This window comes from Medicago truncatula, chromosome 2 (assembly GCF_003473485.1).
Source record: "Medicago truncatula cultivar Jemalong A17 chromosome 2, MtrunA17r5.0-ANR, whole genome shotgun sequence".
Classification (NCBI taxonomy): Eukaryota; Viridiplantae; Streptophyta; class Magnoliopsida; order Fabales; family Fabaceae; genus Medicago; species Medicago truncatula.
In genome coordinates this window covers 45,814,452-45,835,781 of record NC_053043.1, presented here as the reverse complement: position 1 = coordinate 45,835,781, position 21,330 = coordinate 45,814,452, and the positions used below count along the sequence as shown (strand labels likewise).

Sequence of the window (21,330 nt, the reverse complement as noted above, 5' to 3'; positions counted from 1 at the left end):
AAGTACGATTATTTGTGGCATCTTGATCCAAAAGAGTCAAATACTCAATAGTGTACATTGCATTATGCAAAGTACGAATGTGAATTGTGAAGGTTTATTAAGGAATGATAAAAATAAGGTTCAATTCTTCATCACTAAGTTTTCCCTATCTACGTGGTCATACACAAATCGAACACATGCACCAATACACTTTATTGTTTATGTTTATATTTTTTTTGGACAATTTGTTTATGTTTATATTTTTGAATTAAAAATATGCAATATGATCTTAGGAAAATAGATAGTGTATAGCTGCATCGGTCCAAGTTGTTGTTCCCATCATTATTTTCTTATTGGGTTGGTTTGATGCACCAGTTCAAATATCGTGAGCCAATTATATATGCATGCGTATGTTGGTCCATTTCGTAAATATTTTATCTAGATCGAGGAATTTAACAAAGATTTTTGGAATGTTAAGTGCGTGCAAAATATACAAGCATTTTGTATTGTATTGTTTTCAAAATCTTCATTCTAATTTTTTTAGTGATCCATTTTGGTTGTTGTCGTGACATTTTCTAATATAATATGTTGTCAACTCAAGCAGCCAGCAGAATCAAACATATTCCAAAACAAATAAATAAAATAATTGTACAGATGTCGTAATCAGTTTCTTTCAAAATTGTGTTTTTTGGATTTAATTTATATGTAGTATATACTGACAATGTAAAACTAATCTCTTAGTATATTATATTGGGTGCATGTATAAAAAAAAAGTTTACACTATGGTGTATGAAAATTAATCTCATAGTTTTTTGTCTAAATACTCTGTGAGAGGGCCTAAATGCTGCTAGAAATTTATCCAATACTTAATGAGGGTTTGGGAAGTTATGAGCATCCAAAAAGAATATAGAAAAAGTGACTTAAACAGCTTCAGATTGAAGAAAAAAACGTGATTGTTCAGGTCATGTTCTTCGTTATTGATATAAGGATTAATTAAGTAAATGATTCCTATAAATATTCAGAATTTTGTTTTTAGTTCCTACAAAATAAAATTATACTTTTTAGTCATTATAAAATTTTCCATTAACAATTTTAGTCTCTATAAAATTTGCCATCAGCATTTTTAGTCCCTATAAAATTTTTCCATCAGCATTTTTAGTCCCTAAAATGCTTAAGGAAAATGTCACAGGGACTAAAAATTATGATTTTAATTTGTAGGGACTAAAAATAAAACTGTAAATATTTTATAGGGACTAAAAACTTAATTAACCCTTGATATAATTAATAGTAATTGGTTATAGGCTTAACTTTCAACGATAAAAGTTACTCTTCCCACATTTGAAATTGCTAAAAATGTACTCAACTGTAGTTCACTACAGTTCGGCGATTCAATCACTTTTTAAGTCGTCTAAAAAAGATTTAAAAAGTGATTAGACTGCTATAAAAAGTGTCCATCTGTATTTAACTACCACTGAAAAAACCGAACTTTAGTTAACTACAGTTGTGTTAATTTTTTAGCAATTTTAAATGTGGAAAGAGTAACTTTCTTCAACTTTAATATGGACTTTATTTGGGTCCTTTTGATTTTAGGCCTGTTATAAGGGTAATGGGCCTCATTGTCAAACTCTATAATGGACACAACTTCTTTTTTGTTTTGCTAATAACACAGTCTTATTTTGCTCAGGGTCTTCTCATTCTTTTTATAATCAAGCTACATGGTCTTTGAGTCAAATTAAGGTAGGGAATAGATACAACAAAATTATATGCATAAATATTGTTTTCTAGTTGCAAGTTTACAATCTTTTGACATGGTTCATTTCATGACTACCACAGTGGATCAACATTTGAAAACTACATACATGCATAGTGGAGTTCGTGGAGTACAATACTGATAACAACTCCTCCTTTTGGGAGAATAAAAGAGAGTCAAGAAACCATAAGAGAACGAGATAAGTATCACTTGCTTAAGTGGGATTAAAGCATCACTAAGTCACTAAAGAAAGATGTCACCCATAAAGGAGTGGCATAGAAGCATTCAAGATAAATGAGAAATGGACAAAACTAAAGTTATTGAATTATCAAATACACTAGATAAATACTAGTGGTACTACTCCCTCAAGACTCGATTCTAAATACAAAAAAGGTAAAACATCATATTTATTGCCATTATTGAAGAATAATTATCTCTTGGTTTCTTGTTGAACTTTTTCTTCTTCTTCTTCTTCTTTTTGGTCAACGTTTGTATTTTGCTGTCCTAAAGAATAATTATTTTCTTGATTTGATTTAATGTCCCGTGAGTCTAGCTCAGTTGGTAGGACAATGCATTATTATATGTAGGGGTCGAGGTTCGAACCTCGAACATCCACTTATTTACCTTATAAAATGAATTCTAGCCACTAGACTACCTGACAAAAAAATAAAATAAATAAAACTTAGTCTAATGAAATTAGCATCCTCACATTGTAGATTTTGGATAGGTTTGTTAAGCCTTGCATTACTTAGAGACTTAAAAGGTTTAGGCTTGGTCTTTATATTTTTTTTGGGTTAAATATGTTTTTATCCTCTAATCTAAAAAATGAGATTTATAATCTATTGAAGCATTTCATTTCATTTAAAGTCTAATGTTTTTATTTTGTCATTCTTGTGGAAAAATACCCAACCGAGTTTATATCATAAAGAAGACCAGCACGAACAAATGTTAAATTTGATGGAATCATTTCTACATAAGTTTTAATTTTGAGGGAAATATTTACACGCAAGTTTTAATTTTTAGTTTCACAAAATTCATTGAAATTTTTGATGAAATTTACAATTTTGAAGACAATTGATCCTTTATACGTAATGTCTAAACTTCACATATAATATATTTATTAATCACCTAAATTGTGTTTAAATATACATGATTTTCATCTGGTCGATACTATTCATTTTCTTTTATAATTAAATGAAATGAATTTCTAGATTGACAAGGATCAAAACATGTCCCCATGACAAAAAACACTTACATATCACCCTACTAAAAACGTTCACACATTATAAGCGGAATTACTTGCTTAGCCAACATTTGATAATATTCATTATTAGTGCATCGAGGAGTTGACCAATAATAAAATTATAAGATTATGAAATGAAATATGACCGCACCGTCACCGTAAGAATAAGAAGCATCATGTCATGTGTTGAAGAATTTTCACTCAAAAAAAGCAAACAACTATAGCGTTAATTCTAAAATACCATCCTACACCCTTTTTCCATTTCATTTTCAACTTGTTTGGCACAAGCTTTCAGATCTAACAACAGATCCATTTTCTCGACGTTTCCCGGGAAAATGGAAAAGTTCATCGACAACTTACCGCCGATGGATCTGATGCGATCCGAGAAGATGACGTTTGTTCAACTCATCATCCCTGCCGAATCCGCTCACCGTGCCGTTTCCTATTTAGGTGAACTCGGTCTTCTTCAATTCCGTGATGTAAGTTCCATTTCAGATCCCAACTTTCCTAGCTCATTCATTATGCACTTTTCGATGTTGCTGTTCTGCATTCATAATAACTCTATAATTTCTGTTTCTTATCTGTACCACCGGCACTTCTCATTAATAAATTACGTGTGATTATATTCAATTAATTCTTTTTTTATTATTGGTATTAAGTGCGGGGCTTAAGAAATGAAGAAAATGTACTTGTTATTTTGATTCAATGCTGTATGCTAATATTGTAGGACTTTAGTGGTGTGTGGATTTGTTGAGAATTTAGTGTGATTTATTTGGATGTTGGATCCTTCTTGCTGAACAGTTTTTAGCTACTGATCCAAATTTTAAGCATAGTTTTGTGAAAAATTTGTTGAATGATAAAAATTTGAAAAAAAAAATGACTTAATCGAATTTAATTACATTTGTCGGTGTCGGACAGTGGATACGCCTTCCATCAGAAGTGTAGTTTGTAGAGAGATTTTGTTGCTTAACTGCATTATGAGTTGTGGAGCACTATTGACTATTGACGGTGTGTGGATATGTTGTTGATGAGTTAGTGCGATTAATTTGGATGTTGAATCCTTTGTTATGAACAGTTTATACTAACTTATCCGAAGTTTAAGCATAGTTTTGTTAAAATTTTGTTGATTCTGGTTATGGTTTGAGATTTGTGAGGTATGGATTCGGTTGCATAATTGCATTATGAGTTCTGGAGTGCTATCGAATATTGAGTCATTAGTTTCATTATAGTTGAAGGTGAACATGGTTAACGTACAACTTTTAGATCAACTTTCTTTGTTGAAAGTTCCTTGATTGGTTTCCTTTTGAAGGTATTGTATTAATGTGTATTAAATAACAGTGATTTTCACTGCTAATTTAGGATATGATGGTTTTGCTTATGTTGACTATCTTCATCTGGCATGTGGTATCATGTTAGAGGACTATTTTGTGATTGATTAGGATTTTTATTTATTATTATTATTATATTATTATATCCTGGTCAAGAAAAATACTCCCACCGGTCCTAAATATAAGAGACAGTTGGGTCAACAAAAGTTGATGAATTTTTAGACCCATCGGTCTCATAAACTTAGGACCAGAGGGGAGTATAATTATTCTTTCATTAGCTTCTGTTTTAGAATTTTAGAATGTTATAAGAGGACAATACTCAACAGTTGCTTAAAAACTGGTTGAGATCCATCTACACTTCTACAAGTGAGAATTGCTATAAGTCGTGGGAGTGGTAGTTTGAGTCCAGGATCCAGGTTGTCCTTATCTGGACATGTTTGATTTACAGATAGGAAATATCTTAATTTTCTGATTATGGGCTGCTCTATCACACAATTGCATGTAAAGAGACTTTAACACGTTAATGCCTTTTAACTTTCACTGTTGTATCTTTGTAATAGCATATAAAAGCTGTCTAACTGAACCTATTTGTGGAAGGTAATTTAGGTGGCAGTTTTGCTGGTGCATTATGAAATATTCAAATTTTGTTCAGACTATTCTGAGTATTTTCTTTCCCCCATATGAAGGAGAAGTACTTTTTGGCCTTCTAAATTTTATAGATTGGATGTTGCTGGTATAGTAGTTTTCTATGATATTTAATCATTGCAATTCTTATGAGCACTGTTTTCTTGCTGCAGTTAAATGCTGACAAAAGTCCTTTCCAGAGAACATTTGTTAATCAGGTATTTATCCGTTGCACTAATGAGAAATCCTATTACATTCTGAATTCCCAACTGTATTGTTTGGATGAGTGGATATTTTATCTCTTTTGTCTGGATACTGTATGGAAAATGGTGGAAGTAAGTTTTTATGTGTGGGGCCCAGCAAAAAGATCTCTACTCCAGTGGAAGACTTTTGCACGGAGCGAAGGAAGAGTGCTTGTTTTCCACATATTATCCCGTATTAATCAATTACGATAATATTTTAGTCAATTACCATAATATTTGTGTTGATAATAAAAATGTTTCTAATCGATTAGTAATGTCAACTTGCTCTGTACCAACAAAGTAATGTCATCTTACCAAACTTGTGCATCGGTGAAATCATGTTTATGTTCAATCTTTCTATTGCTTCCTACTCACTATTCTACTCATCCTAATAATTGACGAGAAATTTCCCCATTCCTACCAAATAAACAACACATATTTTTCACTTAACTTCTCTTCATTTTCCCTTCTCCAATTTCTTTCCTCCCTATTTCTTTGGCTAGCCATACTATGCATAAATCTTGACACCTTTTTGAAAAGGAACCTCATTTGTATAACTTGTTAATATTTGTCTACGTTTGAGATTTGAGACCTCTATATACGGCCAGTGCTCATGACTCTGTTTCCTTGTATGCTAGCATTTACAACTTCATTTACTTGTGTAAAGAAACTTAAAAACAACTTCATTTACTTGTGTAAAGAAACTTAAAAAGGAACGGAGTAAGTTGGAATTAGACTATTGTTATCCTACTCCTCAAAATTTGATTTCAAAATGCTGAAGAAGGTTCAACTTTGGCAAGAGTTTTATTTTCTCTTAGAGTTAACTACTCTGGTCTGGCACTCTCAAATATAAGTAAAAAAATATTCATGTTTGGCAGTCCATCATATAAGCAGATATTAACTAAGTACACCATTTTTAATGATATCATCTGTATAATGCCCTTCAGTTAATTTGCATTTTATTTTCAATAACTGCCAATGGAATAAGTTCCCACGAGGGGAAGTTTGGAGGATGCAATTACTTTTATGATTATATTAATAAAATTAAAGAGATCAATTAATATTCTTAGTTAGCAACTTAGCATGAGTTTGAACTTATTTTTATATTCGAGACCAGAGGGAATATATTTTCTAGAATTTGTGTCCATTGAGTTTGTTGTCTTTTTAGTTTATTTTCAGACTGAATACAGTGTTAATAATAATGTTATCATGGTTTATCCTCACAAGTCATGATTGTGATAATGGTTTCTTTCTTTTTATTTCTTGTTACTGATATTAATTGCGTTTTGTTTTGGGCAGGTAAAGCGATGTGCGGAGATGTCAAGAAAGCTACGATTTTTCAAGGATCAAGTCAATAAAGCTGGTCTAATGTCCTCTTCTCGTACTCTATTGCAACCGGACATTGACTTGGAGGATTTAGAGGTCTCTTTCTGTTGTTATTTTCTCCGTTATACATGATTGTTGCCAAGGGTTAATATTCAAGTGACATGTTGTCTTGCAGATAACAACTACGTGATGCCATACCTTAAGTTGGCGCTCATTACTCAGAAGTTTATTAGTTTGTTCGGGCATTTTCAGTTTTGGATCTGACATTACATGTTCTGTTGGGTCTCTCTTATATCAGGTACATCTTGCTGAGCATGAACATGAGCTAATTGAAATGAACTCCAATAGTGACAAACTTCGGCAATCATATAATGAACTTCTGGAATTCAAGATTGTATTACAAAAGGTATTTTTTCCCTGGAAATCTTTATTTTCCCTTTGATTTTGGTAATTGGTACATTTTTTCCTTTCTTTCTGTTGTAAGTTCATTTAACAATTAATGGTCTTTCTGATGACAATTTGGCACTAGTTATTGATTGTTTTATATTCTTTATATTTTTCTTTTTTAACTTTAATACGTCACTCAAATATCAACATGGTATTTTTTTTTAGGGGACCAATATGGTATTTTTCTGAACATGTAAATGCAATCCTGTTATTTTATTTAATGAATACAATGTTTCCTCTATGCTTTCTGCTGCTCATGTGGTATAATATTGTGGATAAATTTCAGGCATGTGGTTTTCTTATTTCAAGTCATGGCCGTGCTGTTTCAGGCGAGATCGAACTACAGGATAATGTATACTCAAATGATGATTATATCGAGACAGCATCTTTACTTGAACAGGTTGATTGTAACATCCCATCCTTGATATATTTTTCTTTAGTGTCAAAAGTGAGAATACTGTTATTGGTATTTTAAATTTATTTTATCCATTAAGTGGAATATACTAAATTGTTTATTTTACAGGAAATGAGACCCCAACCATCAACATCTGGTTTAAGATTTATCAGTGGGATAATTTGTAAATCCAAGGCTCTTAGGTTTGAAAGGATGTTATTTCGTGCTACAAGAGGCAATATGTTTTTCAATCAGGCACCAGCTGGAGAGCAAATCATGGATCCTATTACAACCGAGATGGTTTTCTTCTTTCTTACAACTTTATGAAGATTGATAATTTGGCACTTTTTCCATCCTGTCAATCTGTATTTATCATTTTGTCCTATTGCATTCACAGCTGGTGTATATTCCCATGCTGTACCCTGTCTACACAGTGATTCAGACTCCTGTAATTTTCTTTTCAGATTGAGAAAACAGTATTCGTTGTGTTTTTCTCTGGGGAACAAGCAAGAACAAAGATTCTGAAAATTTGTGAGGCATTTGGTGCGAATTGTTATCCTGTTCCTGAAGATATAAGTAAGCACGGGCAAATAACTAGAGAGGTAAGTGAGCTCAGCTTTGGAAGATGTTACTTTTCAACCTCTTCAATTGTATTATTACAACATAGGGGCAAAGTGTGCTCTAGATAAAGTTCGGATATTTGTAGCTAAAGTTTTAGTGAAAGATTTTTTTTAACCTAAATACTAGGGATCTGTACATACCTTACCAAGGTATTCAGGTTTTGCAATCCAATAGGTTGGTTAGATGCTCTTTAGTTTAGTATGTATTGTCATGATTTTTGTGGGGTCTTTCATACAAATAGCATTCACAATAATCAAGTAGTATGCATGGGGAAATTAGTTTCTCATTGAATTGAACTCAACTAAAAAACTATACCTGATGCCTTTTCTTTTATGCCCTTGATGTTGATTTATATAGTTTATCTTTGGTGATTACAAATTTGCAAAGTTCCGTGGTTTATGGTTGAAAACTTCATATTTGGGTACAGGTTACGTCACGTCTTACTGACCTAGAGGCAACTTTGGATGCTGGGATCAGGCACCGGAACAAGGCACTATCTTCCATTGCAGACCATCTGGCAAAATGGATGGACCTGGTAAGAGTTTGCTTCTGTATGTCTTGTTGTCTGAGATAATTTTGTTCTTTATATTTTAAATGCAAATTAATCCTAATATCTGATAAACGTTTGCAATAAATGAGTATCTATATCCTGAACCAATAAATTTCATCCTTGTCGCCTTGTCCTAGGTAAGAAGAGAGAAGGCTGTGTATGATACGTTGAACATGTTAAATTTTGATGTCACAAAAAAATGTCTCGTTGGAGAGGGATGGTGTCCTATGATTGCAAAAACACAGGTATTTTTATTTCCTAAATTTGAGTAACCGAAAACATCTTCGGTATATATTTTCTAAAAAATAACTTGCATTCAATGATTTTTCAGATGCAGGAGGCATTGCAACGGGCAACTTTTGATAGCAATTCTCAAGTTGGCATAATCTTCCATCAAATGGATGCAGTGGAATCCCCACCTACATATTTCAAGACCAACACTTTCACAAATCCGTATCAGGAAATTGTTGATGCATATGGGTGAGCTTAATTCCATTGACTATATTTAGTAGCAGCAACATGAATATTTTAATGCCATGAAGTTAGTTTTTGAAGTGTTATAAAGTGCATTTGTTTCATGAAGTTGGAAATTGGGCGGCAATATGCAATGCCTCTGCTAAAAGGCTGATGAACGCCTGACTAGTGTATGTAGAATTGGATAAATTGAATTTATGTTGGCGCTTGCAAGTGGCGCACACAACTTTCTGATGATGTATATTCTACACCTTCAATGTGTATACCTTATGTTTTTGAATAGATAAATTCTCAATGAAGTGAAACTGAATTTTTTAAGTTCTTGAAGAAATATTTTTGAATGAATGATGGAGGATAATAAACTCCGCATACTGGAGGTGAAGTGGTAAATTTTAAAGGTGGTTAGTACTTCACAAGTTCATCTATGAGCCTTTGCAAACAGAAAAGGAGGGAGAGTTGTCTCTGTTAGGACCCACGGAATTGAATTAAAAGGAAGGAACTATTTATTGAAATCCTTAAAAAAAACTATTTTATTGAAAGATTAAGAAAGAATTAGAGAGAGAGAGAGAGAGAGAGAGAGAGAGAGAGAGAGATCCTCCAAGGGTTTCCCCTTCACAATAGAGTCATTACTCTATTCACAAATGATTACAATATTCAATGATGATCAACTGTACATTGCATTCTCCTGTTCATACAAATAGCCCTATAACAACCTCAAATAACTAACTAACTTCTATAAAACTATAACAACTCATAAACTATTTTAACTACTCTAATGTCTATTATTCTATATCCTAACTTTCTCGGTCCCACCGCTTTTCTATTTCTAAGCTTGTTTGTTGATCTGAATGTATGTCCAAGAGGTTGTAAAACTTCCTTAGCAGTTAAACCACATGATATTTACTAAAATATGACATGTTTGAGATTTGTCTTTTTGGATTGAGTTGAGGGATGTATTGTTGCAGATAGATATTGTCTGGCTTACTAGTTATTATGTTCCAGGTTTATATTGCACACCCTAATTATCCCTTTTTCTTGGCAGTGTTGCAAGATACCAAGAAGCAAATCCTGCAGTTTACACAACTGTTGTATTCCCCTTCCTATTTGCTATGATGTTTGGGGACTGGGGTCATGGAATTTGCCTGTTGCTGGGAGCATTAATTCTTATAGCACATGAAAACAAGCTCAGTACCCAGGTAAAAAATCATCATGTGTTATAAATAAAGTGACAATAGAAGGATCTGCCAAAAATATGTACAGGTCATTTGTCATATGTTATGCTCCATCCTGGATTAATTAAAACATCATTTGAGATTTGTCAAACTTGAACATTCTTCCTTTTATTTCTAACTTTAAGTAGGGTCACCATGGTTGATGTTCAAAGATTTGTCAACTAAGCTCTTTATTGTTAGCTACCGAGCATTCAGTATTTAGCATGATTCAGTGTTTATCTTTTTTGAGGCCTAAGTATCTTCAAAATTGGAATGTTAGTGAAATATATCTATTATAGTACGTCGAAGTGGTTCAGAGACTTACAATACCCTTTACTTTTCTTTTTCTTTTTTCTGCTAATATCTAATAGTTCTTTTTGGTTTCTTCCAGAAGCTTGGAAGCTTCATGGAGATGCTATTTGGCGGGCGCTATGTGATTCTTTTGATGTCACTATTTTCAATCTATTGCGGGTTAATCTACAATGAGTTCTTTTCTGTTCCTTTTCACATATTTGGTCCATCAGCGTTTCGATGTCGTGATACTTCATGCAGGTGTGTTCTATTTCTCTCTTGGAGCCTCTAACTATGGTGCCAATAGTTTTTCTTTTGTTTTGCTTTGTTTTGTTGTCTAGATGTATGATGCCTTTCTATTGAAGAATCCCACGATTCTCTCTCTCTTTTTATTAGTGAAGATTTTCTGTTTTTTATTTCATAAATATGTTGTTTCTATTTCCTAAAATTTCTCCTTGATTCGAGGATAAATATTTGTATTCTCTCTGTTTGAACCAGCCTTGGACCGAGGAATCTATACCATCTCAACATTATATAAAGGCAACTCCAAAATTAACTACTTTTTTGTCGGGCCTTTTTCTAGACAAAATTACCCTTAGCAACCAACTTCTTTTCCAGATTTACATTTAAATCTAAATTTACGCCTGAATTATAGGAAATTTAAAAACTAACTATCTCTTAGCTAAACATTTTTTTGCCACAAATTTGCTCACAACAATCTAATATATTTTTCAAATTTAAATTTAAAAATAACAATATAATCACAATGAATTACTACAGAAAAATGTGGGTATACTAGCCCGTCTTTCCGCTAGTAAACATAATAGCATTCACCCTATTTCTTTCAACACCTTTCGGGGCAAAGTGTACGTTTCCCTTTTGCATTTTTTTTAACTAGTTTCCCTGTACAATTATTCAAAGTTTTACACATATTGGTCCACATTTTTATTCTTTTTAAAATGGTTAGATTTGACTGCTCTTGCGGCCCCTATTTGGTGGGAACATAACCTCCGTATCTCCCCTTACAGCTTTGCATTTAAACCAACAGTAGGTTTAGGTAACAAATGAATTATTTGCTAAAATGCCATCTAGGCTATAAATCTTGTGGTTGAAGCAGGTGGATTTTGGGCATAGTGATCATAGGTTCATGTTGTAAGAATCCTTATTGACCAAAGAAGCTAGTTTCCAAAGACAGATTAGTTCAAATAATTGTGCTTCTCTTACAGTAAGCTATGAACTACCATAATGAGATGAATGTATACTTGGAAACCATCAATTGAACTTGGTGATAGTTCTGGGAGTGTTTTCTTAATTTCTTTGTATTATGGTGGATAGATAGTGAATTCCCCATATGCATATGTTACTGACTGACTTGTATTTTCCTTAGTCCCTTTCCTAGGACTAATGATTCACATTTCACTCGGATTTATTTAACTTCATATTTATGTCATCTGGAATTGTTTAGCCATAATCTCTTTCACGATTACACTATTTGTTTTGCTTTATGCATTTATATTTCTTTTTTTATTTGAATTGTTCCGATTTTGGCTGTCTGTATTGGCCAAGAATGCAATCAAGTTCCTTTTGTTTCTAAAGCAGGAAGTTTTAACTTTGGTGCTTTTGATTTTTCATAACTTTCACCTTTTATCAGCGATGCACATACTATTGGCTTAGTCAAATACCGTGATCCATACCCATTTGGTGTGGATCCTAGCTGGCGTGGAAGTCGTTCAGAATTGGCTTTTCTGAACTCTATGAAGATGAAGATGTCCATTCTGTTTGGTGTGGCACATATGAACTTGGGAATTATATTAAGTTATTTCAATGCTCGTTTCTTTGGTAGCTCACTGGATATAAGGTGTGTCTCTCTTCTGCCTGGCCTGTGCAATTATTTCCGTGTTATCCTTTCGATAGAATGTATTAACTTACTCTAATGTTGCTCCCAGGTACCAATTTGTGCCACAGATGATCTTCCTTAACAGTCTGTTTGGATATCTTTCCCTTCTCATTATTATTAAGTGGTGTACTGGCTCTCAAGCAGACCTTTATCATGTGATGATATATATGTTTTTAAGCCCTACAGACGAACTTGGTGAGAATCAGTTGTTCTGGGGCCAAAGACCACTTCAAGTAAGTCTGGTTCTTTTCTTCACTTTTGGTTAAAAAAATTCTGTTATGTTTGCTGGCTTTTCATCTGTCTAAATTACTGCTCTTGATGTGCAGATTGTGTTATTGCTTTTGGCTATAATTGCAGTTCCATGGATGCTCTTTCCAAAGCCTTTTATACTAAAGAAGCTTCATACTGAGGTGCCACTTTTACTAGCCTTTTGTATGATTTTCTTGCTAGGAAGTATAGAATTTTATTAGACCATGCCTCTATTTTACATTTACATATATGTGTACATATGCTTGTGGTTTGAGTTTCCTCTTTTTGACTGTGAGTTTCTGCAGGAGTTGATGAATGTCAATTCTCTTTTAGAACCATTACAAGATCAACTTTCTTTCGAATGAATATGCTTAAGTGTTAAACTACTTGTAGTTCCTGTTGGCAAACCCAAACAGATTTTCAGGCTGTAGTTGCTTTGTTCAATACTATTGTTGCATCTTGTAATGAAAAAGATGATACAAAGGGTCCTGCCAAGATTATTAATTTTTTTATCCTTATGACATTGCACAGCGATTTCAAGGTCGTAGTTATGGTATTTTGAATACTTCTGAAATGGATCTTGAGGTCGAGCCAGATTCTGCCAGGGAACATCATGAAGACTTCAATTTTAGTGAGATATTTGTTCACCAAATGATTCACTCCATCGAGTTTGTTTTAGGTTCAGTTTCAAATACGGCATCATATCTTCGACTTTGGGCATTAAGGTTTGCTCAGCCATGATCCTCTTCCATCTTCATGAGTCTTTAGTTAATACATTCTTGCTCGTTGGTTAATTTTTCTGAACATTTGCAGTTTGGCTCACTCGGAACTTTCTACTGTTTTCTACGAGAAAGTGTTGCTTCTTGCTTGGGGGTGAGTTTGATTTATAACCTGACTTTTATGCTTCAAACCATTGAATCGTTCTGTGCTTCCCTTTTTTTTTTTTTAAGCTAAATTAGCCCACCTAAATTGGTGCTGGGGAGAATCGAACCTGAGACCTCGAGGAGGAGCACACTCCCAGGTCCCAAGTCAATACCACCATGCCAACCCAAGTGGGTTTCGATGTGCTTCTCTTGGTAGACGAAATGAAATTGCTATTCATATTTGAACTTGGATTTAAAGGGATTGCATCCAAGATGGCGATGATGATGACGATAATAATAGTAGTAGTAGTAGGAATAATAATAATAATAATAATAATAATATGTGTTGCATGAAATCACACAATGCTAAAGAATTGTTTTCATATTCCATAAAGAAAAGGCTAGGTTGGGTTGGAGAATGATATAGGTTTCTGGATCTAGTTATTTACAAGAAGGGGACTGATAAAGCCCAGCCAACCATCCACTATTTTGGGCTTATTCTCCATTTGAAGAGGCAGTAACTTGTAATCAACAAACGGGAGGGTAAGTATGTTAGAGGGGAGAGAGAGAGAGAGAGCATCCGATTTCTGCTTTTTAGCTTGGAGTCACAGGTAATACATTCTCCCTTGTTCATGGTAGGATTTTTTTCCTATCAATTTGTGCCTTGCGTCGAGAGTCAATTAGTTAGAGGGAGCTTTTAGGTGTATGCACACTCCACAGTCGCCATCACCACCATCGTTCACACCCTCTACTGCCCCCGATGTTTGGCTCCCCCCACCACTCTGCTGTTGAACCCTCCTTCATAACCGCTTAGTGCCCTCCTTGCTAAAGTCACCCAACATACTCCACTCCTGACACCTGACCCTATTTGTCACTGTCACTGTTTCATTTGCTCATCTCCCTTCACCATTCGTCACTACCATTGCCTACATCAGGCACCCTATGCCATGGTTAGGCACGCTATGCTTTTGCCACCTAAGGTCACCCTCCAGTCCACCATTGTCATCACATCACTTTGCACCTCCATCCACCACCATCGTCGGCTCTCTACCATTACAAGGAACCTATTATTAACACCATCCCAGATCACCGAAGGATATTATGTCATCTGAATATAACTTATATAATATCTAGTCCACACAAACATAGGATGGGATCTCCTCGAAAACAAAACATAGGATGGGATAAAATCATACTGTATAGTGTATTGTGGATCACCTGGTGTGCATTAAACTTTAGATAGTATAAGATTGTAACTGGCTCATCATATCTCACTCTTACAATCCAACTATTTTGTCCTATCTTGGCCAGTGGCCACTAATCAAACCCATAATATATACTCCCTCCCGTCTCAAATATAAGCAAAAGTTGAGTCAACAAAAGGTGATGTATTTAGCAAAACTACCATATTGCCTTAGTCAGATCGACTAACAAATTTAGATGAGGTAGCCACTGATTGCTACCTTATCAAGATAATAATTCTCCAAATGTTATGAATATTTTATATTTTATTCTTACATATCTTGAGTTTTGTACTACTTTTTTTGAAATTTAGTAGTTGTGAAATTAATTAAGAAGTATAGCTCACTATTTTAACATTAGGAGTTATCAATCTGTCATATGTTCTTTATTCCGCTGTTGAATTTTTATACATTTTTTTTCTTCTAACTTTTCAATTATTGATGTCATTCTGGTTGTAATTAAAACAGGTATGACAATCTCATCATTCGGTTAGTGGGGCTAACTGTTTTTGCCTTTGCAACTGCCTTTATATTACTTATGATGGAGAGTCTCAGTGCTTTTCTTCATGCCCTACGGCTTCACTGGGTAGAATTTCAAAATAAATTCTACCACGGTGATGGCTACAAGTTCAAGCCTTTTTCATTTGCTGCTTTAACAGAGGACGACGATTGATCCATCGTATCTAACTTGCTTTTTCGGCAAATAATACGAAATTATATTTGCACGAGTGAAAGAAGCACAAGATGAGAATTTGTAGAAATCTAATTTAATGGTTACAGTTGTTAGGTTTGCCTAATGATATGCTGCTTGATATGGACCTAGCAACAACAAAAAATCTTGCATATTTTTCTGTGGCTTCAACTGTATAACAGATCACACTGCCAATGATCATGGAAGACATCTGCATCTGTAACAGAATATCTACTTTGTAGTTTTTTTTTTTCTTCAAAATTTAGAATAGGAAACAGGAAGAGATAAGGGAATTTTCTGACTAATTTTTTGTAATTAGGAGCTGAGATTCATCATAGAATGTAGCTATTGGATTTTTGGGGTTGCATACATACATGATGTAGCACAGGTTTTGCTGAGAAACAAACAATATCTCTGAAATTTTCTTGTATTGATAAAATAATAAGTTAGAGCCCCATTGTTTTTGTACGGATTTGTTATCATAGTAAAATATAGAAATCTGAAGCTGAATAATGCCATATTTTCTGGAACTTGTTACTTGTGTAATGATATTTGTTTGGGCGTGTGTACTTTTTTATGGTTCAAGTATTATTAAACTGTAAAAAAAAAAAAAAAAAAACTTATTTTGTTTATAAGTTCTTAAGGGAATGAACCATGACAATCCTGAGCGGTCGGGTGGTAAGTAGAGCTTGGTTGAAGATTGTTTCAGTCAAAATTTAAATAATTTATGCTAAATGATTTGTCCTTAATTGAAACCACCGGAATCCAACCATTTGGGTTGAATAAAACATTGAATTTGATTGATTTGTCCTTAATTGAATCCACCGGAATCCAACCATTTGGTTTGAATAAAACATTGAATTTAATTAATTTACTCGTTGAATTAATTAATTTATTTTATTCAAATGAATTAGCTTTTTTATTAATTGAAATAAAGCAAGCATTTAATTAAATTTATGTAAAATTTACAAACATATTTTTGACTCTTTGGTGCGACGAGAGTGTTGGCTCTCCGCACCACCGATCACCCTCTTCCTGTCCGACATCCCCCTTTCAAGTTCGTTCTTCAGCCGTCATCAGATCTAGTTTGGACTCATTCTTGCTCTATTTATGCTGCCACTTGCAACTGTTTGGGTGGTTCTGTTTATGTTGGTTGGTGGTTACATTGCTGAGTTTGAAGATCCTCTTTGGACTGAGTTTGGTTCCGTGGGTATCTGTGATTTTGGGTGTGACTCCTCAGCGTCAGACGGTTGGAAGCTTCTTTGGTCGGCAGCGGCGTTGTTGTTCTTCGGTTGTTGGTTGTGTTTCTCCACCGTCGCGGTTTATTATATTGTCCTATTTTTGGATTTTCTTCTGATTTATTTACCTTATTGTGTTCTTGTTTTTATATGTTGTTGCCTATGTTCTTGAACAGAGATTGGAGGGTTGAAAACTTGGCCTATCTTTGATGTGGTTCAGTTTCATAAACCCGAAAGGGTCTGGTTCCGTTAATACCGAAAGGGTCTGTTTGGTTACTAACGTATTGAACTCATTACTAAATTTGAGTTTTTACGCATCTGATTGAAACTGGTTGTGTTTGGTGGCCAGACCTTCTTTGACTCTCTGATGTTTCCAGATTTGTTGAAATTTGCAGGCCTCAAAGTGTCTTGCATGCCTACATGTTTGGTACTTCATGCTTGAAAGAGTTTTATGCTTGCTGCTTTGTTCAGAGAGCTGTTGGCACTTGGATTTTGTTACCGTGTTGGCGGTCTATCCATTCGCTGATATTAAATCTTAAAGTTCCTCGTCTATGTTCACTTCTCATATTTTTGTAACCTCGTTTCGCACCCGTACGCGGGTTCGCTGGGTTGCGCCCGTAATTAGTGAATTTTTATTAGGATTGATTAGGGTTGATCCATTTTGTTTGTTTTATCACAATGTATCCCCATTTTCGGTTTTACCTGGGTCATCGTTCTTTCCTCATACTTTCTCCTTACTTTCTCTCCTACCAAACAATCAAAAAATCATCTCATTTTCTATCACTTTCTCTCCTCACTTTACTTTGTAATCCAAACAAAGCAGAAGTGACAGTGGGGGTGGTGCAGATAGCAAACGACAGCCTCGTCTACGCAACCCCACATGTCGTTAGAACAAAACATAAACATCAAATGTAGCGTAGAATCTTTCAAGTTTTCAGTTTTCAGTTCTAACTTCTAACTTGAAGTAGACACAGACTCTGAAAATTCATCAAAAATGGAAAATAATTTCCGTAAACATTGTTTTTCAGATATTATTATGAACAGAGAGTTGGGTTTCTCTCATCCCACTTCTTTTACACATCACTTTTATGCTTCTCAGGTTTTCCCAATTCTCTCTCTAAAACTTTTTTTCTTCTTTCAAGTAACAAAGCATTCATTGAATGTCATTGATAATGTTATTAGCTATGATTTATGTGATTTCTTTTGAACTTTTGCAGAAAGATTGCGCTTTATTTAATTCACCTCGTTCAGTTTGTAATGTCTCTATTGCTTGAATTTATCTAAGTTTAGTTTTAGGCTCTGTTCGGAAAAAAAATAACTGATAAACTAGCTTATAACAAATGAACTTACAGCGAATAGGTGATAATGGACAATTAGCTGATTGAATTTATAATGTATGATAAAATTAATGGTTGAAGTAGCTGATGAATATGAAATGACATAAACAAGATATGTTTAATTAATATTTATTTATTTTTTTAATTAAGATAACAGGGGTAAAATGGAGAGAAAAAAATGATAAGCTATAAGCTACTTGAAAAGTAAGCTTTTATCAAGTAGCTTTTATCAAATAAGCTATTGAACAACAGTCATAAGCTGGTGAGAAAAATGGTTACTAAACAGTTCTATTTTGGTCATACGAGTTAATAAGCTATCTGATATATGCTCAAAATTGTCTTGTCTTGAGAAGAGAGCACCCACACAACACAAATAAGTTGGACACCACATCTTTACTCAAAGCATTTGGCATTGGGTTTATGGAGCCTCTCATTTATAACGTGTTCAACCTCTAATTTTCCTAGCAATGTGGGACTTCTGACTCACACTTGCTGCTCAATATCCAATGTTGTATGTTCTAAGATTTAAATTTTGAAAATAATTGTGTTGTTAAGTACAAGTTTGTAAGTTAAAAAGATCTGACCAAAATTGTTAGTTATTTTTGGAGTGTACTTTATATTGTGGTATGTATGAATGTCGAACTTATTAGGCTTATTTATGTTTTATACATGCAGGTCCTTGTAAAGAACTTGAGTTTATATGCAAAATTAGAGGGTCATGAAGGATGTGTAAATGCAGTGGAATTTAACTCGACGGGTGACATTCTTGTCTCAGGTTCTGATGACAGACAAGTTATGTTTTGGAATTGGGAATCCAAAACTAAACTATTTGATTATCCTTCTGGCCACGAAGACAACATTTTCCAGACGAAAATCATGCCTTTTACTGATGACAGTCGAATAGTAACTTCTGCTGGTGATGGCCAGGTGAATCAATTTGTATTGATTGGATCATTAAACATGTTTGACATTAATTAAAATTAATTTTAAAATTCACATATATGATTGATTGTGATTTCTTGACAATAAAAAAGTTTTACACCGTCAATGTATCAATATTAAACTCTTGAAAATCAGTCATTTGCTCTGTTTGATTTTATTCGTCTGATATGATGCTCTTTGACTTAACATATTTCCAGTCTTTAGAACTAGAATGTAAAATGGAAGAGTGGTTTCTTTCGTTTCGAATTAAATTTATCTGGTAGAAGAATCTGTTATCAATCTTCACCTTATAGCCAAAAATGCTACAAGTTACAAAATGCTGTCAAATTATGTGTGGATAGAAAGAAAGCTGTTGTAATTAAGCATAACAAATCAAAATTGTTTGTATGAATTATGTCTTTCTGTTGATTAATTTTATCAATACATGGTGCATCTGACCTTGAGTTGGATCAAAATATGGTTTATGATTGAACACTATGGCGTAATTTGATCCATGTAGCCGACCCCACTTAGTGGGATATGGCTTGGTTGTTGTTGCATGGTGCATCTGGCCTATCATCCAAGAAATTGACATGCTGAATGGCCCGATCTAAGGTCTAAAGAATAATTTATTTAAGGTGTCAGCTTGAGAGTACCCTCCGTTAGAAACTAACATTTCTCTTGCAGGTAAGGCTTGGTCTAGTCCAGGAAGATGGTAGAGTTAACACTACAATGTTGGGGAAGCACCAAGGTTCCGTGTACAAGCTTGCTGTGGAGCCAGGAAGTCCCCACATATTTTATAGTTGTGGCGAAGATGGATTTATTCATCATGTTAGTCCAGTATTATAGTACGTTGCATGTTGAAGCTCCTGATTTATGCTACTACCCCCCAACAGTTATAAGTTTTGTTTCTTTTGCAGTTTGATTTGCGAAGTAATTCTGCTACAAAACTTTTCTGTTGCTCCTCGACAAAAGGGAACAAAAAACAGCCTCCAGGAAAAATAGGGTTGAACTCCATTGTGATTGACTCTCGAATTCCATATTACTTTTCAGTAGGTGGATCCGACGAATATGCACGCGTTTATGACATAAGAAAATGTCACTGGGCTGCTTCAAAAGATTCAGACCAACCTGTTAACACATTTTGCCCTCATCACCTAATTGGGTCAAAAAATGTCCATATCACAGGATTGGCTTACTCAAAGTCAAGTGAACTCCTTGTCTCTTATAACGACGATCTCATTTATCTGTTTGAGAAGAATTCAAGCTTTGATTCTTTGCCTTCATCTGCTGCATGTGAAGATCCGAAGAATCTTCAAGAGACACAAGTTTACTCGGGACATAGAAATGCAAAGACGGTTAAAGGGGTGAGTTTTTTCGGCCCTAATGATGAATATGTGTTGAGTGGCTCGGATTGTGGCCATATATTCATCTGGAGTAAGAAAGAGGCTAAGCTGGTGAGATTAATGGTAGGTGATCGACATGTTGTAAACCAACTCGAGGCACATCCTCACATACCCTTTTTAGCTACTTGCGGCATAGAAAAAAACGTGAAAATATGGGCCCCTTTAGGGAGTGACACTCCTCCACTTCCTTCAAATGTGAAAGAGGTACTATATGAGTTGTCTTAATTCTTTTTGAGCTTTTGTTTTGATCCATATGTTTAGTGCTTAATATGCTATTTATAATTGTAAAACCTGGCTTACATTATTGACTGCAACTTTCTGATTGTTAATTCACGTGAGCAGATAATCGAGGCAAACAGACAGGGAAGGGAAGATCGATTACAGGTCACACTTGCTCCTGATGTTATCATGCATGTTCTTCGGCTGCAGAGGCGGCAAACATTGGCGTACACTGAAAGAAGACATAATAGTGCGGATATTGTGAGTGACGACGAAGATGCAGAGGATTATTTTTTAGGATTGTTAGACGGTGATGTCTCTTCTGAAGAGGATTCTTTGGGAAATTCCAGGGATTGCAACATTAGCTAAAGCTTAAAGAAACAGATTTCGTTGTGTTTGGCTGACTAATTCCTTAGAAAATGCCTATAGTCTACCACATGCATTCATCTTTAAAGCATGTTCTAACAAACGTCATTAGGTAATAAACTGGTATGCAATTTAAATCTAGATTGTTACAGATGAAGTTTGAAGTTCTGGTCAATTGTAGGCAAATTCTGATATACTATGTATACATGTATACAAAATAAATAAAGGGTAGCACTTGGGTGCCATAGTTTTTTGGTGCCATTGGTGCCATAGGTAACTTTGTGTCTATCTCTCTCTTAACAACTCATTCTCAATGTTGAGTAGTGATTAGTTATGGAATGATAATTACCTTTTAAAAAGTGTATTATCCCAGTCCTTCATTGTTGAATATTTGAGAAGGTCAATAGGAATGCACGTTTTTT

The 21,330-nt window shown here is 34.4% G+C and overlaps 2 protein-coding genes across 3 annotated transcripts; both read left to right on the top strand.

Moving 5' to 3' along the window:
• The first annotated feature begins 3,116 nt into the window (after positions 1–3,116).
• On the top strand, positions 3,117–15,951 carry LOC11411441 (V-type proton ATPase subunit a1). 2 transcript variants are annotated; one of them, XM_003597101.4, is made up of 18 exons: positions 3,117–3,451; positions 5,098–5,142; positions 6,466–6,588; positions 6,791–6,898; positions 7,226–7,339; positions 7,463–7,633; positions 7,798–7,935; positions 8,382–8,489; positions 8,642–8,749; positions 8,836–8,984; positions 10,021–10,174; positions 10,581–10,741; positions 12,132–12,338; positions 12,427–12,610; positions 12,704–12,787; positions 13,158–13,351; positions 13,440–13,499; positions 15,199–15,951. In XM_003597101.4, the coding sequence occupies exons 1-18, from the start codon at positions 3,308–3,310 to the stop codon at positions 15,401–15,403; spliced, it is 2,457 nt and encodes an 818-aa protein (XP_003597149.2). In that variant the 5' UTR covers positions 3,117–3,307; the 3' UTR covers positions 15,404–15,951. The 2 variants fall into 2 exon arrangements, with proteins under 2 accessions (XP_003597149.2, XP_039686754.1); XM_039830820.1 differs by lacking the exons at positions 3,117–3,451; positions 5,098–5,142 and having other exon boundaries at positions 6,668–6,898.
• Positions 15,952–17,481: 1,530 nt separating this feature from the next.
• LOC11408884 (protein ALTERED SEED GERMINATION 2) lies at positions 17,482–21,267 on the top strand. Its single transcript, XM_003597100.4, has 5 exons — positions 17,482–17,758; positions 18,672–18,923; positions 19,605–19,748; positions 19,838–20,527; positions 20,666–21,267. Exons 1-5 carry the CDS (start codon positions 17,654–17,656, stop codon positions 20,909–20,911), a joined length of 1,437 nt encoding a protein of 478 aa, XP_003597148.1. The 5' UTR covers positions 17,482–17,653; the 3' UTR covers positions 20,912–21,267.
• The last annotated feature ends 63 nt before the right edge of the window (positions 21,268–21,330 follow it).

Bases quoted from the DNA above. Each gene is read 5' to 3' on its own strand.
- LOC11411441 (XM_003597101.4), top strand. From the start codon at position 3,308: ATGGAAAAGTTCATCGACAACTTACCGCCGATGGATCTGATGCGATCC. The intron at 6,589-6,790 runs GTCTCTTTCTGT...CTCTTATATCAG, and splicing joins TTGACTTGGAGGATTTAGAG to GTACATCTTGCTGAGCATGA. The intron at 8,750-8,835 runs GTATTTTTATTT...ATGATTTTTCAG, and splicing joins CTATGATTGCAAAAACACAG to ATGCAGGAGGCATTGCAACG.
- LOC11408884 (XM_003597100.4), top strand. From the start codon at position 17,654: ATGGAAAATAATTTCCGTAAACATTGTTTTTCAGATATTATTATGAAC. The intron at 17,759-18,671 runs GTTTTCCCAATT...TTATACATGCAG, and splicing joins ATCACTTTTATGCTTCTCAG to GTCCTTGTAAAGAACTTGAG. The intron at 20,528-20,665 runs GTACTATATGAG...TCACGTGAGCAG, and splicing joins TTCCTTCAAATGTGAAAGAG to ATAATCGAGGCAAACAGACA.